General features: G+C 43.0%; 1 protein-coding gene across 3 annotated transcripts in view; it reads left to right on the forward strand.

Annotated features, from left to right (window-relative positions):
• The first annotated feature begins 2468 nt into the window (after positions 1-2468).
• The window catches only part of MAP2K7 (mitogen-activated protein kinase kinase 7), a 35609-nt gene continuing 23370 nt past the window's right edge, over positions 2469-14707 (forward strand). For 2 of the 3 annotated variants that reach the window (XR_014561316.1, XM_083727254.1), the window contains exons 1-2: positions 2473-2663; positions 10772-10819. Coding sequence is in view for 2 of the 3 variants with exons in the window: in XM_083727254.1 (XP_083583380.1) it covers positions 2540-2663; positions 10772-10819 (172 nt within the window). In the remaining variant the exon portion in view is untranslated. Of the gene's footprint in view, positions 2664-10771; positions 10820-14707 lie in introns of all 3 variants that reach the window. The other variant, XM_083727255.1, reaches the window with a different exon arrangement.

The following is a 14707-nucleotide window of genomic DNA, read 5'->3' on the forward strand; positions in this document are numbered from 1 at the left end:
AATGAAAAATCACCATAACCTATATAAAAAAGGAGAGGCCTTGTAGCCCTGCAGTCAGAAACAATGATTTACAGTACAATCCTATACATGCCTATCCAGAAGTTCTATTGTGGTTAATGGGGCTTCCTAAAGTAAGTGGATATAGGATTGTAGTCGTCTTAACTGGGAAGCAGATTGACAAAGGGCTAGTCCACACTTTCACTTATGTCATGCATAGAAAGCATGGGTCCAAGCAGTTTCCTGCAGATTTCTGCATGACCCACACTTTCAAGGCATGGGTCCAAGCAGTTTCCCCCTTGCCCCGCTCCTTTCCAATTGAAAATCTGCTCTTTAGCAGCAGGATGAGAGGAAGTGTGGATAATCTGGGAGAGCGAGCTCACAAAGTAACCTTAGTAGTCTCTAGTTAAATGAGACAGCTCTGTGGTGTCCCCAGTTACAAAAACAATTCAGGACAATGTCCCTTATTTTAAACACAAACAAAGAAGAATGCCCAAAACAGAAAGGAGCAACATAGTGGAACTCAGAAGACAAAAAGTACTGTACTCCCATAGAAATGAAATGGCCTTTATGGTTTGCATTTTGCTGGAAGAAACCTATATTATCAGAATGTTCTGGCTGAAGGCAAAACATCCTTAACTATAACTAAAGTCACACAGGTGATGTTATCTGAATTAGAGGTGACAGACCATGGCAGGAAAGTCAAAGGAAAACCAGTACGTAAAACTAATTAACGCATCTTGCCCCCCCCACCCGCCAGCATTGCACCTTCCACAGAAAAATTCTAAGAGTCTGTAAGGATTCGACATTTCCTTCTGATACAATCTGTATATGTATTTTTATGTAGGTAAGAATCAAGTAGGTAAGGTGTGGGGAACCCATGGTCCTTCTCCACACATTTCTAGACTACATGTCCTATCATCCTTGATCCTTAGTAATGTCAGCTGATGGTGATGGGAGTTGGAATCCATCATCTGGAGGGTCCGAGGTTCCCCACCCCTGAAGCAGAAGGCATATATTTAAAATTAAAGATGTGTGTGTCTTAGGATGGAGGTGTGTGTGCATGTATATACATGCAGTTTTCTTCTTAAACCCTAACTTGATCACCATCTAAGAGAATGTAATAAAGGCTTGCTTTGCTCTGTACTTTGGTAGCTGCTATCTCATAACATGCTTTCCCATGTACTTCTTCATGCAGTGCATTGTTAAACAATGAAACAGGAGGCAGTGATGGGCAAAATGTTGGACAGCTTTTGAAGAGGATTAGACAGAGTTCATGGAGGATGCTATCAGTGGCTACTAGCCATGATGGCTACTAGCTGTGCCTCCACTGCTGGAGACAAAATACTTCTGAATACCAGCTGCTGGAAACCACAGGCAGGGAGAGTGCCCTTGTCCTCCTTGTGAGTTTCCAACAGGCGTCTGGGTGGCCACTGTGAGAACAGAATGTTGGATTAGATGGGCCAGAAGGCTCTTCTTATGTTTGCATCAGACCCTTAAAAGTCTGCAGTTCACACATTAGATGGGGAACAGATCCGCAGCAACTCTAAGGAATATAAGCCCAGCTCTTTCAACTCCCAGACCTGTACTCTGTTACACTGGATGTCCCTGCAAGCATTCTATTATGGGTACTTCACAATACCAAGAAATAGACAACCTTATAAAAAACTTAGCAAACTGTGATTCCCAGCGGCCTTTCATGAGGTTGTAGCTGGTTCCATTGGTTCCGTATCTGCGCTTCCTAGTTTCATATTCATAACAGGTCGGACCTAGCAGAAGCCAGTGCGACAGCTCCCACTAGTGCAATGTCCTGCAGTGCAATGCCTCCTGCTCCGGAGTGTGGGGAGAACCCCCAGAATAGTGCAGGCGGGGGGTTGGGGAGAGAAAGACGCGAGAAAAGGCGGCATATAAATGCAACAAGTACACAAATTATAAAGAAGCACAAAGGAAACCCAAGCGCAGGCAGGAAAAAAATGCTCTTCCATATTTGGAGCAGTTCAGCTCCGGCTGGTCTTCAAGTGCGAGAGGTACGTGCCATAGAATCACAGAACTGTAGAGTTCGATCCAGAGGGTCATCTACTCCAACCCCTGCAGTAATATTTTGCTCCCCGCGGAACTTGCACCCAGGACCCCCTGAGATCAAGAGCCTCAGGTTCTATTGACTGAGCAACCGGGCAGCATCTTCTAACAGCTCTACGACCCGTCATGACTCCCAGACATGCTCCCTAGTCCCCATCAAAGCTGAGTGGAGATGCACGAATATTGGCGAGGAGAACGTCCAAAATATCATTGACGGCGCGGCGGCGCTGATACTGAGCTCGGGCAGCGTTTTGGTGCCCTCGCGCATGCGCGAGCGAGGAAAAGCCGCGAGGCAAAACAAGCACAGCGGGCAAAAGTGGAGCCGTGCCTTTGCGGTGGGCGGAGGAGGAGGATGATAATATGGTGGCCTGGTTGGTCCTTTCGGCGCGTGCGCACTGCGGTGTTTGTGTATTCTGGCTGCGCGGTGGCGGCAGCGTCGGCGGCTCCGGGGGAGGGGGGGAAGATGGCGGCGTCCTCGCTGGAGCAGAAACTGTCCCGCTTGGAGGCCAAGCTGAAGCAGGAGAACAGGGAGGCCCGGAGGCGCATCGACCTCAACTTGGACATCAGTCCGGCCCGGACTCGGCCTAGTAAGGGAGGCTTTGAGGGGGGAAACGGGGGCGGCGGCGGCGGCAGGGGAGGCTCCGCGGAAGGCCCCCCCCCCCTGCTTGGGCGACTAACACGGGCCCGCCTGGGCAGGAGCCCCGGGGCCGGAGGGATGCGGGCGGGGATGGGAAGAGCCGAGCTGCCCCGGAGAGGGGCCGGTAGGGAAAGGTCCTCCCGGAGAAGCGAAGGGGTCGGGAAACCCGGGGCGCGGAAACAAGGGGGCTCTTGTTTACCACGGAGCCTGGGGGAGGCGGAGGCCCAAGGCCAGAACACACCGGGGCAGGGAGAAAGAAGACCCAGGGGAAAGGTAAAGAATCCAGTGGGGAAGGGACTTGGAGGAAGGCGTGGGCGTGGGGGGCGGGGAAGAGTTCGAGAAGGAAGAAACATGTAGGGAACAGAGTTGGGACCTGGGACCCAGTGCCCGGGCCGTGATCTGCGTGTGGGTTTTTATAGGAGGACTCAGGGTGGAAGGAGAAGAAATGAGTGTAGCAGTAGGGGGCACCGACAGGAGGTCATTGGGGACCTTAGGTTAATCGATCTTCCTGGGGGTGGGAAACCACCTGTGTGTTGAGCATCTGATGTGATGGCATTAGTGGACCGTGGTTCTTTGAGATTTTATTTAAAAATGAGGACAGTACTTAGAGCTCAGAGTTGCTTTCGTGGGGCCAAGAGGAGTTACCATGTACTGTATTCTGATTAGAAAGATTGATATACAAGGAGTTGTGCTGCAACTGTTATACTGGAGGAAGTAAAAGTGGATTTAGGATCCCCCAATTTCCACATTATAACTATGTTTTTAAAGTTAGGGAAGTCTAAGCAACTGCTCACACCCTGCAGTGGAGAGGGAGGAGGGGTGGGTTAGGAATACTATGAAATATTGGTATACTTTGCTCAGAAATGTCCCCAAGTGTATGCATCTCTAGATCAGGTTCCTGTCATTTGCTGGACTAGTATCTTTTTGTAAACAAAGAAGCTCACAAGTGCTCTTTATTTAAGTTCTAACTTAAATACAGGAAAGTTCCATATTGTGTATATAGCAGTGCTTCCAAAATTTATATGGTTTCCCCACCCCATCTTGGATTAAAATTGAATGCATCTTTCACCCTATACTCAGATGTGTGTCAGGGACCCTTCTTGTGTCATAGTCTAGTTAATAGTGCATCTTGGTTTACTGTTTCTGTTTAGTTATCTTCATTGGTGTTTCTAGGAAGACCAAGCACTTGCCAGTTGTGCAGTGGACTATGGCAAGGACTTACCGTACCTGTAGCCTCCATATGCTGAGGGATATAGACAGGTGTATGCATCCAATATGGTGACTTAATTCTTTCAAGACACACTTCAGCCTCTCTCATGACACATTAGATGCTCCAGCATGCAGTTTAGGAATCACTGATGGCAAAATGTGAATATATTCACTTAAGAAGAGAGCTGAGGGAGGAACTTACTTATTTGGCATATTTATAGGCCTCCCTTTAATAAAGTTGTCAGGGTTGTTCACAGCCAGAAAAGCTCAGTCAGTAGAGTAGAGTATGGATCAAAACCTACAAACTTCAGCTACTGGTTTTGAACAGACTAAAATTTTCATGATCAACCAACAGCCCAAGTTTTTATGCTTACTATAGCTGTTTGACCCATATTTTGAGATACATAGCTGAAATTTAACATGGAATTAATAATTTTTTGTACCACTGAAGGATTTCCCCCTGTAATTGTATTGTATTGCTATTTGTTAACTTGGCACACAGGACAAAATATTAGAAAGTGTGTTGATAACATGTATAAGTTTGTCATAAGCAACATAGAATGTATATTACAATGATAGTGACATTGAAAAGATTTAGAATATTTTAAAATCAGATTTCTAATCGTTGGGCAGTAGATTATTCTAGCTGTATAGTCTGTCTCTGTGAATAAGGCACTTACCTGTGTGGCCAAGGTGAAATTGCCAGGGCAAGAGTGAAATGAACAACAAATCTAAATCATAATTTTTTTCTGACAAGCCAATGGCTTAATATGTTGATCAGAGTACCTCTGATAGTCATTCTATGGTTGGAGCAAATCTCCAATTATAACAACTGAGACTTAAGCATGCACAGCTCAAAGTTTTGGTGCAGACACAGGGCTCTTACCTGTGCAGGTAGGTAGACTCTGCCCCATTCAGTATAGTGCCTGGGATGTCTCTGTCCCTACATTTGCCTCTACTGCATGCATTTGCCTGCTGCTGGAGCAGAATCCAGAAGTAGCTATGTCACTGAGAATGGGAGAAGATTTCCCTTTAAAGTCAGTTAGAGGAGGAAAAATGTGAAGCTCATCTGTTCCTCACTGCTTTTAAAGTTGAATTACCTCTGGAGCATGGGAGCTATTTCAACACTGTCTGGACCTGCAGTGCCATGATAATGTGCACAAACAAACATCACGTGAGTGGATGCTTATTTATTAATTTTGATGGTTTATGTCCCACCTTTCAATCAAACAGTTTTCAAGGCAACTTACAAGCAGGAGGTAACAATACAACCCCCCACCCCCAATTCACACATACAATCTGGCAGCTGCTGGATGGGACCAGAGCTTGCTTTTCATCAGCTCTCTAGTCTCAGGGCAACTGGCAATTGAAGTTGAGTGTTCTTTCTTGAAGCAAGGGGGAGGGAGGAAGCAAATTCCGGCAGCTGCTCATTCTCTGGCTGATGAATGGGGCCAGACTGGTCTCCCTTTTGCCTTACTTCCTGTGAGGCAGGGGGTGCAGGTTCCCAGTGGCCCTGCTGTCCTGGCCAGAGAGAGAATGGGCTTCTCTTCTGTTTTCTGGTACTTGTATTACATGATCTCTGCCGAGATTGAAATTGGAATGTGGTTGTTTCTTATCCTGGTGGTGTGGGAAGTAATTACCGTATTTTTCGCTCTATAACACACACCTGACCATAACACGCACATAGTTTTTAGAGGAGGAAAACAAGAAAAAAAAATCTGAATGAAACAGTGGATGTATCATTTTTGTGCTTCATGCTGTGGCCACAGACATGTGATTTGATGGTGAGTTTGGGGTAGCCCAATGCAAAAATCCTGAGAATCCATGTGGATCTGTGCTTTGTAACCACGTTTTTGCACCATTGTGGCCCCAGGCAACAGTGGGTGCATGATTTCTTTGGTGCAGGCTGTAGCCATGGACATGCTATGTGATCTGATGGTGAATTTGGAGTGACCCAATGCAAAGATCCTGAGGATCCATGTGGATCCGTGCTTTGTAACCACGTTTTAAGTGGGGAGGGAAGGAAAAACACAGAAGGGACAAGGAGCACGAGAGGGGTGTGCGGAGAAGCAGCTGGCTAACAATGCAGGAGAGGGGTTTAACGGGAGGGAGGAAAGGAAGGCAAAAGTCCCCCCCAAGCCAGCCCCCCTCTCCCTCCCTCCCTCCCTCCCTCCCACCTGCATGTTTTTCGGCTGCCTGCGAGTCCCTAGAATGCTGGATGCAGCACCAGCACCGGAGCATGGAGAGGAGGAGGTGGTGGCTGTCGGTTGCGCTCCTAGCAGACGGAACCTGAGCCGGGTGGGCTGGAGCCTGCGCGCAGTGTGACTAGGAAGGAATTAGAAGGAATTTTTGCCTGATTTTGCCCCTGCACTCGGGCCAGTCGGCTCCAGGGACCACACATTTGCTCAATAACACGCACAGACATTTCCCCTTACTTTTTAGGAGAAAAAATGTGAGTGTTATAGAGAGAAAAATACGGTCTATTATCCCATGTACCCACGTGGTTCTTGTATCTACATAGTACTGGGGTTTTCTGAATCCAGGATGTAGACAAGCAGTTCCAATAGTGTAATGCTAATATTTGAATTGTTCTTTAATATCCAATAAAGAACAAAGAGCAGATTCAGTTTTGAGCCACTTTTCAAATCAGCTCACCTGGTGTAAGATGTCGGGGGGGGGATGGGAAGGGATGTTTTAGCTCCTACAACTAGTTGTGGGTTTAATGTGAGTGTAATGCTTTCTGGTTCCACTTTCCATTGTGGTTTTGTGGCTTGGATGTAGCTTCTTTCAATCCTGAGTCTAGAAGCTGGAAGTGGAGATTACACTGTGTATGTTACCATAGGTTAGTAGGTTATGTGTGTGTAATTAGTTAGGGGAGGTTTCTGATAACCCTTCCATGTATTCAGAGACTATATGAGGAGAATTGTGGGGCTGCATGAGCTAATCCTGGCTCTATTGCAGTATCTAGCAGCCCTGTACCCCCCACTTCACTATGTGAAAAGAGGCTTGCTGTGCATACTGAAATATTATTATTATTATTATTATTATTATTATTATTATACAGTAGTTATTTATTAGCTACCCATCTGACTGGGTTACCCAACACTCTGGGAGGCTTCCAACAAAATATGAAACCACAGTAAAACATCAGTCGTGTGCATCAAGGTCCTCCACATAAGTTGGGATCTTGATGCACAGATATTGGTATATTTGTAGAGCCCCTTCTCCTGTGTGCTAATTGCAGGTGAGTGGGCCTTCCTGCTATGTAACTGGCAAGAGGCAATTCCTGCTCATGTGGTTCTGCAAACTCCTTAACTTTGACCACATGGGGAGAGTCATTGAACTAACCCCCCACCCAATTGAACAACCATTTCTGATCTAGGCTTTCTAAATATTTATTCAATGTACTTCTGTTTAGTTCATATTCTGTCTTTCTGAAATATTGTATGCTTTTCACACATGTGCGTGAGGGAGATAGTGTTCATGAATGCCTAATAATGTACCCCATTAACCTTAAGAATGTTTACAAAATATTTCACAAGAGTGACAAGAGTCATGGTCCTTCCCTAATTAAGAAGCATTTCTTCAGTAAGAATAGATGCTACCTTCTTATATGGTATAATGGAACTAGAACCAAGGTCTGTATCCTTTCTACTTTGTCGGATGATCCATAGCTATCTAACAGAGAAAATCTAATTTACCAGATCGTAGAGGTAGAGGAGGTTTTGTATTCATTTAAAAAGGACAAGACATACACTTGGTTTCTCTAGTGGAATGAGACAAGGGTAGTGTAGGCGAGAGATTAAAAGGAGAAACAAAAGTTCAGATATGCTTTATGGAGAATCCAGATGCACCTCCAGGATTTTTGTTTTACACACTAGCCTCAAACTTAAGTGTAATGTGAGTCTTTCAGTATGCTTTATGCAGAATAAAAAGTTTTTATTGAAGGTGACTTTTCTGTTTTGTTCTGGGTAGTCCACAAAGGCAACAAAAAGCTATTATGTACTTGATGTTTTTTGCCATACTCTCAAGCTTCTGATATAAAACTCCTGAATTCTACACTGCACTTTGATTCACATTTCAGGCTATCCCATCTCATTTTGCATGTGGGTATCCTTTTAGAGAATGAAATTTGAGAATGACTTATGTGGCCATGTCTTCATAATTGCAGGCTTTTTGTAAGAAGATGTTAATAGTAGTTTCTTGTAGAATATGTGTGACTTCTGGTTTGTGCTGTTGGGTGCTTATACGCCAGATGTAAATAAACATGATGAAAATGGAGTGTTCGAAAGTTGCCTTGCTGAAATTAACTCTTTTAAAGCAGATCATGTTAATCCATTTTAACTTAATAATGACAATTTAAGACACCTTTTAAAATTATTAGCATGAGGCAAGTAGAATTTTGACAAGTTGCTACATTGGTATAGACGTTTCATACTTATAATTCTTGTAACAATGCTCTTGTGTAAAAACACTTTTCAGTGATAATGTGGTCATAGCAACTCTATAAAGTTGTATGTACCACTTTTAAGAAAGGGGCTGTAGTTTAGAGAGATTTACTTCCCAGTGTCTCTTAGTGAACCCATGACTAAAATGAGGGGGAACGTAAAATGATGACTGAGACATGGCTTCTTGATTTATTTTATTAAGATGGTGAGGATCAGTTCTTGTTTATTCAGGCTCTTACTTGCAAAAACAGAGTGGAAATTGGGATTTATGATACATTTACAATTAATATTCACAATAAATGGAGGCTTGAACTGGTTTTGAAGAGTATAAAAGTCCAAGAGAATATATTTGGAAGTACACCTAGGTTTTTAATGTGAATGATGCCATCATTGTGACAGAAGTCCTACCAAGTAATCCTTATGGCACAGTTTTTCAACCATTTTGGTCCATGGCTCCCTTGACCAACTACATTCTTTGTGCAATACCCCTGTGGGGCTCAGGAGCGCAGTTATGTCATCCCTTGCCTGCCGAGCCGGCAGCTCCCTTGTGGAGGGCTCCCTCAGCCTCCTCTCTTCTCCCCATGGGAGTCCTCTGGGCATCTGCAGCTGCTGCCCCTGGTCTCTGAGCTGCCTCCCCTGCCCCAAAGAGAGGTGCCTCCTCTCACTGTTCCACAGGGGCCTGGGAAGCACGCCCTGGTCAGCTCCAGACACACCATTCACCTGGGAGCTTGTAGCCAAGGCTGCTGCAACAAACAACTGTGCAGACCTTGTGAGACAGAGATGTGAGAAAGCATCAGATGAAGGGAGGGAAAGAGGGACAGAGGCCAGTATTGCCCATGGCACCCCTGAACATCATTCAAGGCACCCCAGGGTGCCATGGCACACTGATTGAAAACCACTGTCTTATGCCTCAGTCTGCAAGAAGCAACACCAGAGAGCTTTTCATTGTATGTATATGATTTGATGTTATGAGCAGGTTTACTTTGTTTGCTGTTCATATTGCTTATAACATTATGTATATCAGTAAGCCAGTTAATTAACCTCCATGTGTTACCATGAACCAAAGCAAGGAGTTCATATCCTGTCTCAGATCTTGTTCCCTTTCAGGGCATGTAGTGGTGGTCCAACAGAATGAAAGAATAAATAAGGTGAAGGTTCAGAGAGTGGCGGTTTTCCTTTGATAAGCTAGAGTACAGGTGGGGAACCTAAGGCCCTACAGAGGTTGTTGGAATCCAGTTCCCATCATCCCTGACAATTGGCAGTGCTGTCTGGGCCTCATGGGAGTTGGAAGTCTATTAACTTCTGGAGGACCCCAGGTCCTTCATCCCTGAGGTAGAGGCTGTTAGCAGAAGATACTGTTTTTATCAGTTGTCTTTTAATGTCATTAGCTTTCAACAGCAGGAGCAATCATTTCTGCTTCTACTTCTTCGGGATCAACTAAACACCTTTTTTTACCTTTTATTTTTTCTAAGAGAATGGGCATATTTTATAACAAAAAAAGAAATTACGTGCATCAGTTGGGGTGGAAGGCTTTTAGAAAGCAATTTTCAAGGGGAAATGAAGAGAAGATATTAGCATTTGAGCACTTGGGTAAAAACTAGAACCTTTTGATAACTTAAAGTAGAAAATATTTCATGAGTTGCAGGGGCATAAGGTTTTGAATAAGGTGAGATGTTGCTTATGAGAGGTCTGTTTAACATAAATAGAATCAAGGAGCATAATTTATGTTATCGTCTTTAGATTATCCTAGTCACCTCTTATGGTTTAAAATGCTGTTAGTAAACATCATTTTGAGAGTATAGCAAGATCATGGCCTTTAAAGCAAGTCTTTATACTGTGATCAGACCTTGGAACATCACAGATAAAAGGTTTCCTAGGCATCTAGGAATATGAAATATTTGAATGGCATTGGTGCCAAAAAGAAGTGGAGTTTGATGCACATAATATAGTCAGCCAGGTGCAATCTTGGAACATAGACATTTGATGCTGACTTTGAAAAATTAGAGCTTTGCCCCTGGGTACTTGTACGTACATTTCATGTGTATCTATGATTGTGAAGCACTGGGCTAGATTGTTGATGAAGCCATAGTGAATGGGTTTTGCTTTCTGGAAGGAAGGAAGGCCATTGACCAGAACACTGCTGTGCAAGGGAATTGTTGGCTAACAGAAAAAGAACCATAGCTGTTTTTCATGTTAGAAGCGCTAGGGATGTGAAACCTGTGGAATTGATTCCTTACTGTTTGGTGCATCACATTTTCACCTTGTCTGTCCCCTTTGTTGGTTTCTTGCCACCTCCACTCTTTATCCTGTAATTGATTTGAATATGAGTTATTTTCATTTTGATGATTTGATTGTTTCTGTTGTGATTTATCGTGTTTTTTTCTTCCTTTTCCCAATCCAGTTATTGTGATCACTCTAAGCCCTGCTCCCGCTCCATCCCAACGTGCAGGTACCAGAACTTTTTATCATCGCAGCTTGGATTTCTTGCATCATTTATTTAATGCTTCCTTCAACTGCATAGAATTGCCACTTGTCTGCTTTTCTTCCAAGTGTGTGTCTGACCCTGCTTCCTTCCCCACTTTCGTATTCTCCTTTACTATTGATCTTGCCTTACTTGCCAAGACTGGCTAGGCAAAGCGGTATGTAAGGCCATGCATGAAAACATGTTTTGATTGTCCACAGCTGCAGTAGTTGCTTAGCACCTTCCTTTCCTGATGATGTCAAAGCACTTTCTGAAGACAGGTAACCATTAAATTTTCACTCTGATATTTTCCACCTTCTATCTTCCACCTTCCACTTTAATGTGCCAGAGCCCTCAAGTGGCAAATGGCAGAAATTCATATTGCCATACATTTCCTTAGATTTTCCTGAGTGGAAAGGCAATATCGAAATGCCAACCTGCATACAGCAAAATTAAGTAGGCTCTGCTTTTTGTGATGTGCAATTGCCTCTGAGGTAGAACCCAGTAGCAGACTGTCAGTGCTGTTGCACACTAGTTTGCTTTAGGGCAGAAAGTCAAGACTGTCCTTTTAGTCAAGGGCAGCTGCTGTAGGGATTTTAAGATGGGAACAGAGTAGCCTTCCTTAGAGTTGAGCAGGGCTCAGATTTCTATGAAGCTCCTAGTAGTGTCTGTTGCATCCCACAACGGTGCCAGACTATGTTTCTGATATAATCTCAGGAGGGCATATATTTATCTGTATTTGTTACCTTTGTATGCCTCTTTCCCCCAAAAGAATTTTGATTACTATTAACAGGTTTTCCATGCAGATTCTTGTCTAGGTATCATTTGGTCCCAAATATGCTAAGCTTTAGAGATGGACCTAAATGAGCTATTTCAGACAATTCACTGGGGCTTTTATTGCACATGTTTTGGAGATGTGTGCTGTAAATATATAAATGCTACCTAAATAAGCTGTAATTGGATAATATAAGGTCAGGTGAGAGAGAGCTTTATTTTATTGTTTTAAGAACATCCATTAAACAGTTAATAAAATTCAGTGAAGCACAGATCTAATGCCATAGCCTACATGATATGGGGTGGGAGTCTACAGCAGAAATAAAGCTAGTTCCTCATTTTTTAGTTAGTTGCTGCTGTTGCATGGTGTGGAATCTTCCCTCCCCCTGCCTCATACAGCGAGCTGTCCTTGATCTTCTGGATGTTAAAATTATGCTCTGGCAGTTAAAAGGATGCTGTACTGTTAATATTGCTGTAGCAATATCTCTTACTAAGATTAATGAATTAATTAGGCTCTGGGCATATTGGTGCTTATAGAATCATAGGATTAAAACTGTAGAGTTGGAAAGGACCCTGAGGGTTATCTCGTCCAACCCCTTGCAATGCAGGAATCTCAACCAAAGCATCCATGGCAGATTGGACGAGTCCATGGTAGTACATGAAGAGGGTTGCACTGTAAATGTTAAAGTCACAGCCTTGGCATAGCTTATCATGCCAAGTGTTTTCTTTAGTTTATGCAAATGGGTTTCTTCACCTTCTACCCTGAGCTACTTTAGCTGTGCATTGTGAAATAGCTACTGCATTGTTTTTCTACCCTAGAGGCAGCAGTCTTTGAGTATAGAAAGTACAGAGACCAGTCTGCCATTTTATCTAGTGGGTGCTTGCCTTACAGTGCTTTGAAGCCTTTCAGGATGGGAATGTGTTTCATTAGATTACCTTCCAATGCTTTCCAGTCTTGCCTACCACTAGCTCTTACCTGTGCTTTTGTGCTATGCCACTTGTTCTTTGCAGCTGCCATCCAGCAGAATTTCTTACCCTTCCATTTTCAAGTAGTTCTTATTCTAACACTTTCTTCTTAAAGCAGCAAATTGGTAGTTTGTATGATTATTAGGTTTAAGCATGTGTTACTCTTGACTTGCCAGTTCATGGCAGCCATCTGAAGTGCACATGGTACAGGCAACTCATTGTTGACCAAGGTTAACTATGCAACCAGAGCAGCTTGCGAGCAAGGTGGGTTAGTTTCACTTGAGTCTGCACACCTGATCAGGTACTGCCACAAAATCCCATCTCAGCTCCAACTTTTTGGCTTCATTTTTTTCAATTATTTATTGGAAAACTTAATTTTAGTTAATTTCTCTTATATTTGAGTGAATGGGAAGATTCCAGCTTTAACTTTGAATTGTTTTTTTTTCTATATTGGCTGTATAGAAAGTTTAAAATATGACCACTGTGCCTTTTATTGCCTAGAAGTCTAATGGCAAAGAACAATCCCACAAACATTATTTTGTAAGCTGTCTATTGAATTGGCAGATGGCGAAACTTAGGTGACACTTGCAAATATATAGGATTGGCAACTACCTGTATAAAATACATTAGCTGTGTCTCAAAAAAACATGTTGCTACCTGAAATTCTACATGTGAGAGACCACTGGGACATGCCTAGGATTTTTCTGTAAATGGTGCACTTCCATGTCTTCTTTCTGGGTAAATGTAGTCAAAGAGGAACATGGCAGCTTGCTGCTTGAATTCCAAAGGAATTCATGGATCATATTGCTGGATAGTGAGTGAGACATTTTGCAATTTAAATGGTGCAATGCTACTTTTCCTCTCTGGTACACTTCTCCAATGATTAATGGACTGTTAGTTTTAAAATGGATATTCAGAATCTTTATTCCTTTCATTAAGGTAGAAGTGAAAAGGCATATAAGCTATATGCATTTTGGGATGCAGGCAACAATATAGGCTTGAGTTATTCCACTAAGTACTGCTGTACAACCACTTTCTAAGCCAGGGTTGGAGGATCTTGTTGGATTCTAATGAGCCCCAACCAGCATGGCCAGTGAGGGATGGTGGGTGTTGTGGTCCAGGAACATCTGGAGAGCCACAAGTTCTGCATTCTGTTCTGTGGGACAGCATTCTGCATTTAATAATAATAATAATAATAATAATAATAATAATAATAATAATAATTTTATTATTTATACTCCACCCATCTGGCTGAGTTTCCCAGCCATTTCATTTGGAATAGGTAGTAGAATGCTTGGTGTTAAAAATGGCCAGGTTTTGGAGGATGGGGAGATTAGGAAGATAGAATGCAGCTGCTCGAATTAAAATAAAACCATTTTTGTGCTTCGTTATGGAAGGAAAGTTTCCAGACCACAAAGACGGAGGCCCACATTTCTCAGCTTGCAGTTTCTGCAACCTGAAACTGCTCTTATCCCTATACAGATGATTCTGTGTCATGCTCTAGTTAGCTTTTTCATTCAAATGCTGTCTTGGCCTTTGCCTGCTTAGCTTGTCTTCTCAATCACAAGAGGCCTGAGTTATGAAAGGCCTATAGATTGTTGTCTTGGGGGGGGGGGGGGGGGGAGATAGAGAAGCACTTGCAGTCCAGCAGCGGAACGGCAGGTTGGAGCTAGACATTATTAAAATGGCCCTTCTAGGCAATATTGTTTTTAAAGTCTCCTTCTGTGAAAAGAATCTTTGCCTCCCATTCTTATGGAAGTCCTGCCTACTGTCCGCATCACAACCATTGGAGAATAAACAATTTCAAATATCCCCAAATGAAAAAAAAATCCATACAAATTGAGCAATGATGACAAATTATGCCACTTGACTTTATTTGCATACATTATTTCACAGGGATGAACTCTAGATTGTATTTTTTAAAGAAAATTAAGCACAGAATTCAAGATTACTTGCTTATATAGAGACCAGCTTGGCCTTATATAGCAAAAAATCACTCCTTCGCAGAAATGTAACAGACCAATGATGCTTCACTGTATTTGTGACTCTGGAATGCTACCACATGCTACCACATGAAGGTCTTTTTAGTCACTAGAAGTAAAAAAAACAACAACCCTTGAGATAACATGATTTCTT

Source organism: Podarcis gaigeae (genome assembly GCF_964106915.1).
Source record: "Podarcis gaigeae genome assembly, chromosome: 2".
Classification (NCBI taxonomy): domain Eukaryota; kingdom Metazoa; phylum Chordata; class Lepidosauria; order Squamata; family Lacertidae; genus Podarcis; species Podarcis gaigeae.